At 38.0% G+C, this 14,047-nt stretch overlaps 1 protein-coding gene across 1 annotated transcript in view; it reads right to left on the bottom strand.

The window, feature by feature from the left end:
• Window positions 1-4,776: 4,776 nt before the first annotated feature.
• LOC133123448 (protocadherin-8-like) overlaps window positions 4,777-14,047 on the bottom strand; it is a 29,787-nt gene continuing 20,516 nt past the window's right edge. The window contains exons 3-6 of the mRNA XM_061233913.1: window positions 6,647-8,943; window positions 6,426-6,526; window positions 5,292-5,422; window positions 4,777-5,114 (exon numbers count right to left, since the gene is read on the bottom strand). Coding sequence (XP_061089897.1) covers window positions 4,777-5,114; window positions 5,292-5,422; window positions 6,426-6,526; window positions 6,647-8,943 — 2,867 coding nt within the window. The remainder of the gene's footprint in view (window positions 5,115-5,291; window positions 5,423-6,425; window positions 6,527-6,646; window positions 8,944-14,047) is intronic.

Below are 14,047 nucleotides of genomic sequence, written 5' to 3' on the forward strand. Positions count from 1 at the left end.
GTGTGAAAAAGAGGAATTTAAAATTAATGTTTTATATTTTAATTTTTTAATTTGACATTTTTTATTACACCGTCATCCAGGTATATGTTGCTCACTGCCTTCAAAGGATTTAAGATCTACAAAAGCATGGTAATTTCTCACAAATCCATCTCTTATTCATTTTGATGTGGACTCACTAAAATAACCACGCTCTACAAAAATATTATAAAGCTGAAATGTCAAAGCAGAATCTGTAAAAACTGATTTGAACACTATCAAGTACTGACCTGCTTCAGTTGAAGAAGTCTCACACAATATTCACACAGCATTTCCAATGAAATAGGAATTGACAGTATATGCCCAGGCAATCTCCCTATGAAAATGACAATCTACAGTTCCTACTCAAATAACGTATACCTGTGCATCCTGTAACATCCAATTTACTCATGAACATTCATGACCAGTGTGAAGAAGCTTTACATGCACCTCGATTTAATTTAACCTCTTTTCCCACAACACTGATCAGAAAATCTATGGCACTGACAATTTCTTCTTGCCGAGCCGAACATATCTAGTTGCCAGCATTCTGAAGATCCAGAAATCTGCTTCTGATTCGGCTCTTATTCTGCCAGGACATGGCTTTTCATTTTCTCCAAAAGAAATAAATCGCTCCACTTTCTTTCATCGAGTAGGTTACAAATCATCAGTTCCATTTACCATCTGTCTTACCAGAAAAACTCAGTTCTCTAACTTAAGTTCTCTGCAGACTTTTAAAAAAGTGGAACACAGGTGTAGGATGGTTGTATAAACAGGTTACCAGGCAACTAAGGGTCTGCTATTGTAAGCCTGTCTGCGTTAGGTCAGATACAGAAATGTATGTATGTATGTACACACTCACACACAACTGCAGTCCACTGAAATACTTTGGCTTCCCCTGGTGGTAAAAGTGATTATCACAGTAAATGATTGAGGACAGAGTGATTCATTTCTTGAGATTCATATCTTGTGTGCGTGTGTGTGTGTGTATGTATGTATGTACATGCTTTATAATTTCTATAGTTTGTACTATTTACAACTGTAAATACATCACTAAAGACAGATTTGTATTAAACATTGATAAACAAATCAACAAATGTTGACCGGATCTGAGTAATGACAGATATCTTTTTACTGTACCACTAAACGTGTGATTTATTATCATCCCCAGAGGCACAAGTGGGTTTGTGATGAGTATCATGGAGCATAATGATTCAAGGTTCTTTTTCAGCTAAGGGTAGTTATTTATGTACAGTATTGAATGGAAAGTAACTGTGATATTACCCATGATACAACACTATGCACATACATACAACACTAACCTCATATATTTGACTGTCTACCCAGTATCATTTTGTTTTGAGACATTGTATTTGTTCCAATAACATGAATTATCCTTTGTGTTATAACAAAATATGCTGAATGTGTATGTGTGATGTTCTTGGATATGCATAAATATATTCTTGCCAGTGATTAATCATACACATTGAACTGATTAAATGGATGAATGAAAGCCAAGACATAAATGTGTCTTTAAATCATTCTCGACTTAGGATAATGGTTATCTTCTTTACATTTTAAATATGGAGAATCATGACAGCAGGTTTCTCAGCATCAATTCCATTAACATCTATTAGCATGCAAGCGTTCCAATAATCAGGAAGTAACACTACAAAATTGTGTGATTGAACAAGGCCGGCTCTCATCTATGAGTCATTTAATTTACTTTCATTCCCTCTACACACATTTATCACCATGGTAATCCTGATGTTAATTAAAACAGAACAATCAGGTTGCTGCAGAAAATGGAAGCAATTGTCTGAATGCTAGGCACTGCCAGTGATCTTAATCAGTAGGAAACTCATTAAAGTTAGACTCTTTAGTTGGAAAACTGTTCAATTTGTATTTCTTAATTCCCAAAGTTCGCAAGTGACACCTTTAAGAATAAATTAAACAGCACAACATTGATTTGCAGGTACATTGAAAATAGGCCCATGAGTGTTAGCTTTTGAATTTTTAAAAGGTATAAAGGGTAATAGACCCATTATTGATAAGGATATCTTACAAGTGATAGCAAGTACTACTTTATAATTTATATGCAAGAAAATGTATTTTCACTTCCATTTTCATATTAGTTGTTGAGGCAAATAATGTATTTAGTTCTGGCTGGTATCACTCTTTTGATGTTTCAAAGGTGATATTTCATCATGATGTTAAACCAGGTGTATTCAAAAGTCAATTTTGGGCAGTGCTGTTCCTCGATGCACCCAGCTGTATACTGTGAGTCACCAGGTGTAACATCAGTTGCTAAGCAAATGGCATTACATCCAGGATGAAATGAATTCAGTTCTTTTTGTAACAGCCACTAGATGGAGATAGAGGAATAGCAATACATCTGCATACAGTCCCTCCATAATTTTTGGGACAAAGACATTTTTTTCTTGATTTGGCTATGTACTCCACAATTTCAGATTTTACATTCTGCTGTCACCTTGTAGAAATTGCAGTACGTTTTATACATTTCAGGCCACCATAATGTTTGGGAATATTCACGTTATATATAAATTGAAGTAGCCGGGTTTAGATCTTTGCTGCTTATCCATTACATGCAATAACTGTTTGATGTCTCTGACCCATACTCTTCACTAGGTGCTGAGTATCTTATCTGGTGTTGCTCTGCCAGCCCTGTGCTGCAACTGTCTTCAGCTCCTACTTATTTCAGGGGTTAGCTGCCTTGAAGTTTTCTCTTCAGCATATTAAATTGATCTTAGATCAGGAGTGGCCAGTCAAGAATTCTCCAGTTTTTACTTTGAGGAAACGTGTTGCTTTAGCAGTATGTATGGGATCAATGGGCCTCCAGCAAGAACATTTTCATATTTTTAAATTCCTGCTTACATTTTCCATACAGTTATTTATTTATTTATTATTTAATTTCATGTTTATTTGTCCTAGAACAGTACCGATGGTCTATAATAAATAGCAAAGACATATATCTTCTTTCTGGATGAAATATATTTGCTCTAATGTGTTTAGATATCTTTTAATTAGGTGAAAACCTAAAAATGATGGGTTGTTCTCCAGTCTCCCCTGCTATGATTCTGTTTCTAAGCACAGCACGTGTTCAGACATCTCATTCATTTTAACTGATTGGCTGTATAATCAACCCTCACATGCACAATTGGGGCTATAGATCATGAATTAGGCATATTCCTTTCCTGAAAGGATGAATGGAAAATGAAGGATGTGGGTATTGTAGAATTTCGAAGGGATAGCTAACCACAGCTGCTGCATGTGATTGAAATCAGCTTCAGACGCTTGCTTTTTTTTCTCAACTCAGTTCAGTCTGGCAAAAGTGTAATCATTCCTTCTACAGCAACGAGGTAAAACTAAGTGTAAATAATGTGTTCTCTTTTAGAATGTGAAATAAACCCAGGCTAGCTAACCATATGCTAAAGTATGTTCTTAGCTACTTAGTCAGCTAAAAGCCACTTTAAATCAAATTAGCATAAATGCATCTCTGCCACCCATGAATAAAGTGAACTGTCAGATTATGTGGTTGTGACAAAGTGAACCTTCATTGGGATGGCTGGGTACTTGCGAGCACTTGTCAAATTGTCATTTCATCCTTTTACAGACACTTGGCTGAACATGACTGGCATACCCTCATTGAAATCAAAACATTAACGTTTTTGATAGTCAAGTGAATATCATTGTTGGCCTCTTCACAACATTATTGTTATAGATAGCTCCAATAGTTGGCAGCCATAATTGATGCTTCCTGCAGAACTGCACTCAAGAGATTTCTGTTAAAAGCCACCAACAGTTATTTTTGTTTGTCTTGTTTTTTCTGCATATGTTATGTTGCTCATTATACTGTACTTGCTTATTTTGCACTTATGTTTTCCAATGCATGTTAAGTAGTAATAATTGGGCAATACATTCAAATTGAGTTCACAAACTGTTTAAGTACACATAATGTTATATTGCATACTTCTTGCTACACCTCTTTGCCATCAGCCTGTTAGAGAAATATCCACACAACTTGGTAGAACTGCCCATATTCAGTGAGGTAAATTGCTGAACCTTAATGATTTTCATCACGGAATTTCAAGCACTGAAAATCCTCTGAATGATTCTACTTTTCAACCAGAGGACACCCACTCTGAACATTCAACAGAGAGGAGCCCCAGCCTTCAACCAACGACCTGCGTGCTGTAGTGTTATCCACTGTGCCACAGTGTCTGCGTGGCATTCCAATAGTTGTGTTGAGTTCAATTGACTCAAGTTTCAGATAAAACCATGTAAACTTATACTAAAGGTCAAATAAAGCGAAATGAGAATGGTTTAATCTTCATCATTTAATCTCTATACATATCATTCAATGTCAACATGCCTAACCATAACTTGACACAAAAAATATTCACCATGCAATCCACAATATTTAAACTTTTTAATTTATATTTATATTTGGAAATATATACAAAAACATAAGTACAAATCCATATGTACATTTTATGAACATAAATATTTACAGTTACAGGTTATGTACAATGTGTGACAAAAATAATTTATCATATATTAATATGTATGCACATGTGATTGTATTTGAAATGATGGTAGTGCAATATTGACTGATTAATTCCGAGAGAGAAAGTTGCTGTGTAGAACACAGCACACAGCAATACCTTGAATGACTACCTTAATATTCACCTCAGAGTTGCCAACTTACATAATGAGATTGATTTTACATTTAAATGGAGCTTAAACAACCTCTGATAGAGTGTGTGCAGTTGGAGCCTTGCTCTTCTGGGACTGGTCATCTGGCTGGATCTCAGTCTCCTTCTTGTGGTGGTAGAAGTGGGAAGACACGGTGGTTGCCCTCAGAAGCATCTGTGATTGGTGAGAGCCTACTGTATCGGGAACATTCGTACCATAGCCATAGTCTCTCCAGGAAGCAGGATAAGCAAAGGCGCTGTAGACTGGTGCATGGGAAAAAGCTATTGTGTATCCATTCCTACAGGGGGCAGTGTTGTGATTTGGGATTACACGGTATCGTTCCTGCTGAGCCACAGTGATGGTGTTGGCAGGTTGAAAAGAACCTGAAATGGAAGACAAATTAATTTAACATCAACATGAAGCATGGTCATGGTTTGTTCAAAGAAGTGTAAATGTGTGTCAATTCTGTGTTTTTATATGATTATAGTGCAGATTTATGCATTTTTAGAAAGTGACATATTGCAGACATTATAACAAAAGTGTGGAACTCAAAAACTCACTGTTTTCCAATGGACAAGAAGTCTTGGGATTCTGTCCGCATCCATTGCTGATATCAGAGCCACTGTCATTGAAGTCACTGTCTCCTTTTCCACTGTCTTCTACACTCAGTTGATCTGTGCTCCCAGTGCCTCTGTGAATATAAGTACATACATCAGATACCGAAATGTTGCGTCACATAAAGTGTGTCTAAAAAGGGGGTTCTGGCCAGTTCAGGCTTACTAAGGAATATTAAAACCACCAACCTGTAGCTTAGTGGCTAAGGTACATGACTGAGACTCGGAATGTTGGTGGTTCAAGCCCTGATGTAGCCATGATAAGATTAGCACAGCTCTTGGGCCCTTGAGCAAAGCCCGTAATCCCAAATTGCTCCAGGAGCAATTGGTACCTGCTTAGTCTAATCAACTGTAAGTCGCTTAGGATAAAAGTAAACCGGGGAACCTCCTGAGTATGTTCTTGTTTGGTGCAATTTACAATTGTATCAATTTGAATAACCATCAAACCTCTATGTCCAAGTCACTTTTTACTTGTTCCACCCACAGTAAAATGTTCAAGGTTAAATCATCTCTGATATATTTACACACTTGATACATGACTACATTTGATACTGATTCACCCCATATAAACTCTCATATTAACTGAGTGGAATTAACACTAAACAGTTTAGAATATTATATCTGCACACTGTTAATTACAGTACTAATTATAACAAGATGTGGTAATAGCACTCATTATAGCCCACATGAAAATGCCAAATGTTCTTTCTGTGGTGAATCCTTAGTTAAAATATCTGATTGACTCGCCTGTTACACATCCTCAAATATTATGCATGGAGATGACATTTAATTAAAATTGGACAAAATATTTCAAACAGAACATGATATTTTTTTGACACATCAAATATCTACATTGTGATTATATGCTGCATTCACAGTAATCATACTTAGCTTACATAGATATTGCAGACATGGCTGTTCAATTATCACTGATCTCTGCGTAGATCAAGCATAAAATCATATTTTTTCAAATGGAAATTCTGCTTGTCATGTCTTGAAATGTTTGTTTTTTTTTCAGATAAAAGCACAAGGCCAGCAAGACAGTATGCCTAGACATCTAAATGTAGAAATGTGTCTTACCTGTGTTGTGCTCGGTTCTTTTCTCCCGACCACAGGGATTCTTGTTCAAACGGTTTTGTGCAAAGGCTTTCTGGACCAAAAGACTTTGAAGGGAGGAAAACCTGAGGAATTAAAATGATTGGGTTAGGATGATGATACATAACAGTAATTTCCACTAAGGTTTAATTGTGCATTCTGCCAGCAATATTGAAACCATCAATTATATGGGTGAATAGTCTTACCTTAGTCTCAGAGTCGCCACTTCTCTCCCCAGAAACGCAGGTCAACTCATCCAGTGAAGACATAGTTTGGTCATTGACCAGACAGTGAGCTTTGGATAATCCATTTGAGTTCAATGAGATGTGCATATCTAAAGAGCTCCTTTCAAAAAGACCAGACCTGACACTTTTCTTGTCTACGTTGTTTCTGCAGTTTCTGCACGAGATGGCAACACTCAAAATTGCTATGAGCAGCAGGGCACAACCCCCACCAAGCATGATAATAACTACGAAAGAAATGTCCAGGCTCGAATATTCGTTGTCCTTTGGCGGCAGCACGACTGTAATGTGGTGTTCAGAAGGCTGCATTTCTGTGACAAGGAAGCGGATAATGGCACTACTTGAGAGCGGCAATCTCCCCTTGTCGGTGACTGCAATCTTTATTTCCAGGATCTCTCCGGGCATGACTGTCAGGCCGTATTTCAGAACTATTTCACCGCTGTCTTTCTTCATAGAAAAAAAACGATTTTTATCCTCCAAAATACGGAAGGTAAGGTGACTGTTTGGGCCTTCATCGGCATCTCGAGCCTTGACCTGAAGAGCAAGGTAACCGTACGGTGCATTATAAGGGATAGGCACATCAGCAACATCGTTGTGTAAAACGGGATACGTAATATATGGCGAATTATCATTTTGATCAACAACTTTGATTCTAATTGTGGCTGTGCTTGATAACTGCAGGGAACCTCTGTCAGTGGCCTCAATATTCACTTCCAAGAGCTTTACTAATTCATAATTAAATGATCTTGCACAATATAAAGATCCAGACACTGGGTTTACAGAGATGAAGGTCGATAAAGGCACTCCTCCGAACACGTCTCTGTCTATTAATCTGTAAACGACTTTACCATTGTCACCTATATCAAGATCGCGTGCCACTACCGTAGTAATATAAGAGCCTGGAGAATTGTTTTCGATAACGGAAACTTCGTAAACTGATTTGCTGAAAACGGGAGCGTTGTCGTTTTCATCACTCACTCTAATTGAGTATTGTGTTATGGTTTTGAAGGGGGGTGATCCTAGGTCTTCAGCTTCCACTGTCAAATTGTACTCAGGGTTTTTTTCCCTGTCCAAAGTTGTTGTGGTCACTATCATGACGGCATCGCCATACGCCTGTTGCAACTTGAAATGCTCGTGCCCGTGTAAACGAACGCGCACGTTCCCATTGTAACCGGAATCTCTGTCCAAGGTTCTGATCAAAGCCACAAAACTCTCTGCAGCTGCGGCCTCTGTGATGTAGGCGAATTCGTCAGTCGTCGATGTCATTGGTTTGATGCGGATTTCTGGCGCATTGTCGTTTACATCGGTTACTTTTACAATTACTTTACAGACGGAAGGGACTGAGTTTATGCCTAAATCATAGGCGTGAATATTTAGTTCATATGAACGCCTTTTCTCATAATCAACTGCAGCTTTTAAAGTTAGAGAGCCAGAATAAGCATCTATTTTAAACACCCGCTTAATCTCGGACGGTGAATCTTCGACAAACCCATACACAACCTCGCCATTAATACCGTCGTCAGGGTCGAACGCCTTCACCTTTAACAGAAGAAGACCGATGGGCGCGTCTTCATGAAGCTCGACTTTGTATGAACTCTGCTCAAACGACGGACTGTTATCATTGGAATCAAGTACTGTAATATGAACTTTCATGGACCCCGAACTAGGAGGACTTCCGCCGTCTGTTGCGGACACTTTAATTGAATATGACTCCTCTGCTTCTCTGTCCATCACTTGTAATAACACAAGCTCAGCATGTTTAACTCCGTCCTCCCTGGTCCGTACTTCAATTCCAAAATGTTTGTTGGAAGAAACTTCATAAGTTTGAATATAGTTGTTACCGACATCCTGATCCACTGCAATGTCTAATGGGAATCTTGTGCCCACAGCGACACTCTCTGAAATTTCCAAATTTGATTCATTGTGCGGAAAATGCGGTGAATGGTCATTGATATCTTTCACCTCGATTTCCACGTGAATCAGCTCATACTTTTCCTTGTAGAAAGCGACAATGTCGAAGTTCATGAGGCATCGAGGCGACTCAGCGCAGAGCTGCTCCCGGTCAATGACCTCTTTAACTGTTAGAAGTCCGTCGGAAGGTCCCAAGTGAATCACTGACGAGTTCGCTTCTTCCATAAAGCGAAAACTTGTTTCAGTGTAGTTGTTACCCGGTTCTATCTTCCACTGATGAGACAAATTCCCAATCTCCGTTCCAGGAGCATCCTCCTCATACGTCTTGAGCTTCACTGTCGCACATTGCACTGTACGGAGTACAGTCAACAGTATTATGCATATATTTCCTAATCTAATTTTTCGCCAAATCATAATGGATTACTAGGCCTACAACGAAAAATAAATGACCTCGACAAATAAATACAAAGACGATCTAAAGTATTTGTTCCCAACTCGCAAGGAGCTGCTGCTACAAACTTCTTTGTATCACTGAAGGTGACAGTTCCCATTGGATTTAAGTCGTGGTTTATGCAAATTAGTTACTCAACTGACCAATGATCTCCTTGTTGTTCACCAAATGGTAGGCCACTTGTTCCGTGCTGGGCCGAATGGTAGACTACTTCGTGTAGTTAATTTGTGAAGTGTTAAGTTTGTTCTATCCAAATGGAGTCAAGAATAGCGAAACAATTTGAAATGTATCGCTACCGATTCATTTCCCACAAGCAGAATGTAGGCTATATGCCGTGTTGGTCTATGTTGAAACATGCAATGCGTTTTAACGCCACGACGTCTCTATATGGAAATTGTCAACCTTGTAACTTGATTCATGCAGCATCCCGAAACTAGTCGTTTATTAAAATAATGTTAGAAAACCCTGGAATAAAGACAAAAGATATCCTGATTCATAATTAGTTTTAAGCTCCTTGGCTCCTTTGAGTTTGTACTCTGGTTTCCATCAAATGCTGATAGACTGTAATAGTACAATACAAAGTGTTAATTTGACCTCATAGTTTATGAGGAATCACATGTAGGCCTCTCTACACTCTATCAGACCTGGTTTAACACAGAACATTTTACTTTGCAAATGGTTGCCAATATTCACTAACTGAAATTATCATGTGTTTATAATTTTAACCATGACACATTTTGCTTTTACTAAAAAAATGATGATAATAATAATAATGCGACAGGCATCAGCAGAATTACTAATAAAAAAGTTAAAACTTCACATGCCAGATATGATTGCCTGCATGGTGGTGTGTCCAAACTCCTTTCTGGCTGTCATTGTATCATTTTCTTGGAAATCTAAATAAGTTGATTGTTATATTATGTCAGAGTAATGTGAAAACATCCATAAAGGTAAACTTACATATTTAGACTGCAAGACAATTTGTGCCTAAGCTGTAAACACATTTTCTGAACATTTTTAGGCTTCATATCAGGTGGTTTTATGGGCGTTCAAAACAATAAAACCACGTATTAACTTCTGTTTAATAATTACAATGACAATTTAGCAGGTGTACAAAAGTACTAAGGTTCCACTGCCAGCTATAAATAATAATCCATGAAGTGCCACTTTCAAGATACATGCCTCATGACCTGCTATAGTACATGATAAATAATGTGTAATACATGAAACCAACACTCTGTGAGCATTACTTACAAGATCATATTACATTGGGTGGATTAATTTAGCCAATCAAGGGAAACCAAAAACATGTGTATGATTTTGGTAAAGCCTTTATTGGAGCCAAATGATAAGGATCTTTATGCCTTGGTATAAGCATATAATATTTTAATGAAAGTCAAGGCTAATAGAATAAGTTGGCGACATACTCAGCCTCAGTACAGTATTTGTACCTACTATTTTCTAAATGTCAAACAGTTCGTTATTTTGAAAATTAATCCTAACACATTTAGCACTTTAAATGCATGCATCACATGTAACCCACTCACACACAATTCAAATGTAAAATTGGCATGGAAATGGTTAAAATGGTCTGTAAAGGAACAACATGAAATGTGTTCAAACAATGGGAATTATTCTCCTGACATGTGCCAGATCTCCCTACAGGCAGCCAATGCCTTCAAGATGGATCCAATGTTTGGATTACTGCTGGGACAAAGCCAAGGAATTCTCCTGTTGGAAGAAATCGCATGAGCCCTGCTGAGCTCTCTGATCTCCTGTTATCAGACATCCTGTGCAAGGCAGTGTAGTAGCAACAGGCAATCAGCAGTGAATGTCTCTAGGCTAGGAATGTCCGATTAGAGCAGAAGGTTCAATCGTCAATAGGAATTCTTATATGCACAGCTGAAAATAAATAAATAAATAATTATAAAAGTGGAATACAACACCACTGTGATAACTCTGTCAGTCTGTTTTTAGGTCTGGTCTCCTTATCAGTTTTTCTCCTTTAATCTAACCCCCCTCAACCCTGAGCCAAAACAGTGACAGTTGAGGCAACATTTAATGTTAGCCATTTGGGTTGTCTGTGAGACAGATAAGGTTTAGGCACAGCCAGATTGTGGGCTGCGTTTGAAACAAATGGGTGGGTGTGTTGAGCAGATGTAGACGTGTCAGAACAGACAGACTGGCTCTGCCCTAGGTGTCATGACACTTCTGGTGATGGGTGGTGGGAGGGGTGGGAGGAGTAGGGGCAAAACAGACACATTTCACTCGACTGAATACAGCTGCCCCAATGCTTGTCATTGTTGCACTGTACTAGGCATTGCGATATAATATGAATATGCACCACTTGTTCATTAAAAAAAACATTGAAAGGGAGTTGCACAGCCAATCTTTCACTGTAAAAATCAACTCCGGCAGTGAATTTTGAGATTTCTGGTCCCTACTAGACTATTATGAAGTGTTAGAGTTGCTAAAACACAAATGATTTACAGTGACATGTAAAGGCCAAGGTATGAAAGGTCACTTAATATAAAATATGAGCATTAATGAAATGTGTTATTTTACATATTCATTATATTTCATGATTTTAAACATTTTATCCTTAATATGTAATGGCTTAGGAGGAAGCAATAGACGGTTGCCTTACACAGTGTACTCATATCCACACCATATAGGAAATTATTTCATTATGCAACATGTTTAGAATAAAGACAAAACGTTATATTTTGAGAAATTTTAGTTCATGTAAAACATCTACTGCAGCCTACTCTTGTATTCTGGCTTTGTAAACAAATGGTTGCTAAAGCAGTGCAATTCAAAATTAAAGTCACCAATTAATAGTACATGAAAGCCATAGCAGATTAATTTTGTTTACTTAGTTAGGGAGAAATAAACTAAAAACAAAATGCAGAGCAGGTCCCTTTGCAGATACTTCCTGTAGAATGCTAGATTACAAATACGACTTTGTGTGTCAAGGAAAACTTGAAATGGATTTGTACAACAAAGACCAATTATTGTAATGAAATGCATGAGACAACTCGTAAATATCAATATTAATTTCTTATGTAAAATTAATTAGCCTTTTAGAATGAACTTGAAAAAGACATTCAATATCTGTGCAACTGTTTCTCTGCGGATTTAGAGCAGTTAAATTAAAAGCAGTACAATAGACAGTGTGTGCTTACAGTATATGTATGCATGCTTTTTTTTTGGTAGGCCCCAAAAGGCCTAACCTAATGAGAAATTGAGTGGGACAGAAAAAAAGGAATTGGCGTATGATCATATTAAGTCTTTTGAAAACAGGAGGAAGATCAAAAGACACATTAGCATTCTGAATGAAATCACGCCTGGCTGCCTCTCTGTGCCCCTGCTTGCTTCCCTATCGTAGACTCCCCACTGCATCCTCCTTCAAAGGCTGGCTCCGACAACCCAAATTTCACCCACTGCTGTCTGCTTTGGTTATTAATAAATGTGGAACCTCCTTTCAGAAAGGACAAACAGAATTCTTGTCTTTTTGTTTAGTGGGTGTGTGAGATACTCTGCGGAGTATTCAAGCCGGAGTTATACAGAACATGGCCGCTGTCCCACATCCCTGGAAGCTTTGAAATGCTGTCTTTAGTTGCCACACTGGGTTATGCCAAAATGTAAACCTTGACTGTTAAATAACATGGAGGGGTCGAGGGAAATGAAGAAGGGAATTTAACAAAGGCAGTAGGGAGCAGGCATCCTCACCATCCAGTCTCATCAGTATGGTCCTTTTGGTGATTTAACAAAAGATATTAAATGTCTGTGCCCAGTCATTTCTGCCCAAGTATTTGAATTTTCATTGTGATATGTTCTGTTTGTTTTGCTTTATGTGTATGAACTGTATGAACTTATGCACACTGACAGATACAAGTACCCCAACATGTCTGTTTGCTTATTTATATCTGTTATTTCAGGGAATTCTCTCAAGCCGTGTCACCAATACTTTCTGCTGTTAATCTCATATATCTCCTTTATCAGTAAACTCTGCCAGGACCTGTTTTCTCTCGGTTCCTATCTGATAATTCTGAACCACCACCTTGGATCCTGGGGGCTGCAGGAACGATGGCTGCAATGCTTGGCTGAGCTCCCCCCTCCCTCCCTCTGTCTGGTGTGTGGCCTGCTGCCTGCATAGTCCAGCACAAGCCTCCCACACATCAGGAGTCACCACAAGCCAACTGGCAACTGTGAGGGTGTGAACAAATCTCTCCCATAAGGTGAAGAATTTGGCACCAGCAAAGGGCACCTCGACCAGGCGCAGGGAAAAAAGACATTTGAGGAAAAAATATACCAAGCTTTTGGGGCAACATAATGTGGAACATAATGCAGCCAAATTGTATCACAGGACATATCACTCATAGATCACTCATGTAAACTATTTAAAGATCTGTCACATTCTCATTATTGACAGTGGGGCTTTTGCAAGTAATATAATTTGCAAAAATAAATAATTAATATCTGTAGTTGAAAATCTGTTGTTCGCTGTATTTGTGTTGTATTCAATCAATATAGTTTCATGCAACTTTATAAGTAGGCAAATGTATGAAAATGATGTTTTATAGCAATGATAGTGTGACATGAAACCCATATGTATTAACCTCTAGTATAATTGGGCAGATTTTACTCCTTTTACAGATAGTTTATTGATAATAACATGGTGAGAATTTAACTGTCATGGGATGTACAAAGATATACGAGAAAATCTTCTATATCAACCCCAAGGTGGCAACAGTAAAATATACGCCTACATCAAATAACAAAGTATTTTCAGAAGCCAGGTCATGTGCTTTAAACCCAATCTTTTTAGAACAAGTAAACAACAATTGTTTTATTACCAAATCTGTAATGTTAGTGTCATATAGGTGTTGTTTCCTGAAATAGGCAATGTTTATTGGACGGGAGGATTATATTCTAGTAGGCTTAGTTGCCAATGATTGCTTGTTTAGTGAATTATTGCCTATATATGATCCACAGAGTGC

The sequence above is a fragment of the Conger conger genome, chromosome 3, assembly GCF_963514075.1.
Source record: "Conger conger chromosome 3, fConCon1.1, whole genome shotgun sequence".
Classification (NCBI taxonomy): domain Eukaryota; kingdom Metazoa; phylum Chordata; class Actinopteri; order Anguilliformes; family Congridae; genus Conger; species Conger conger.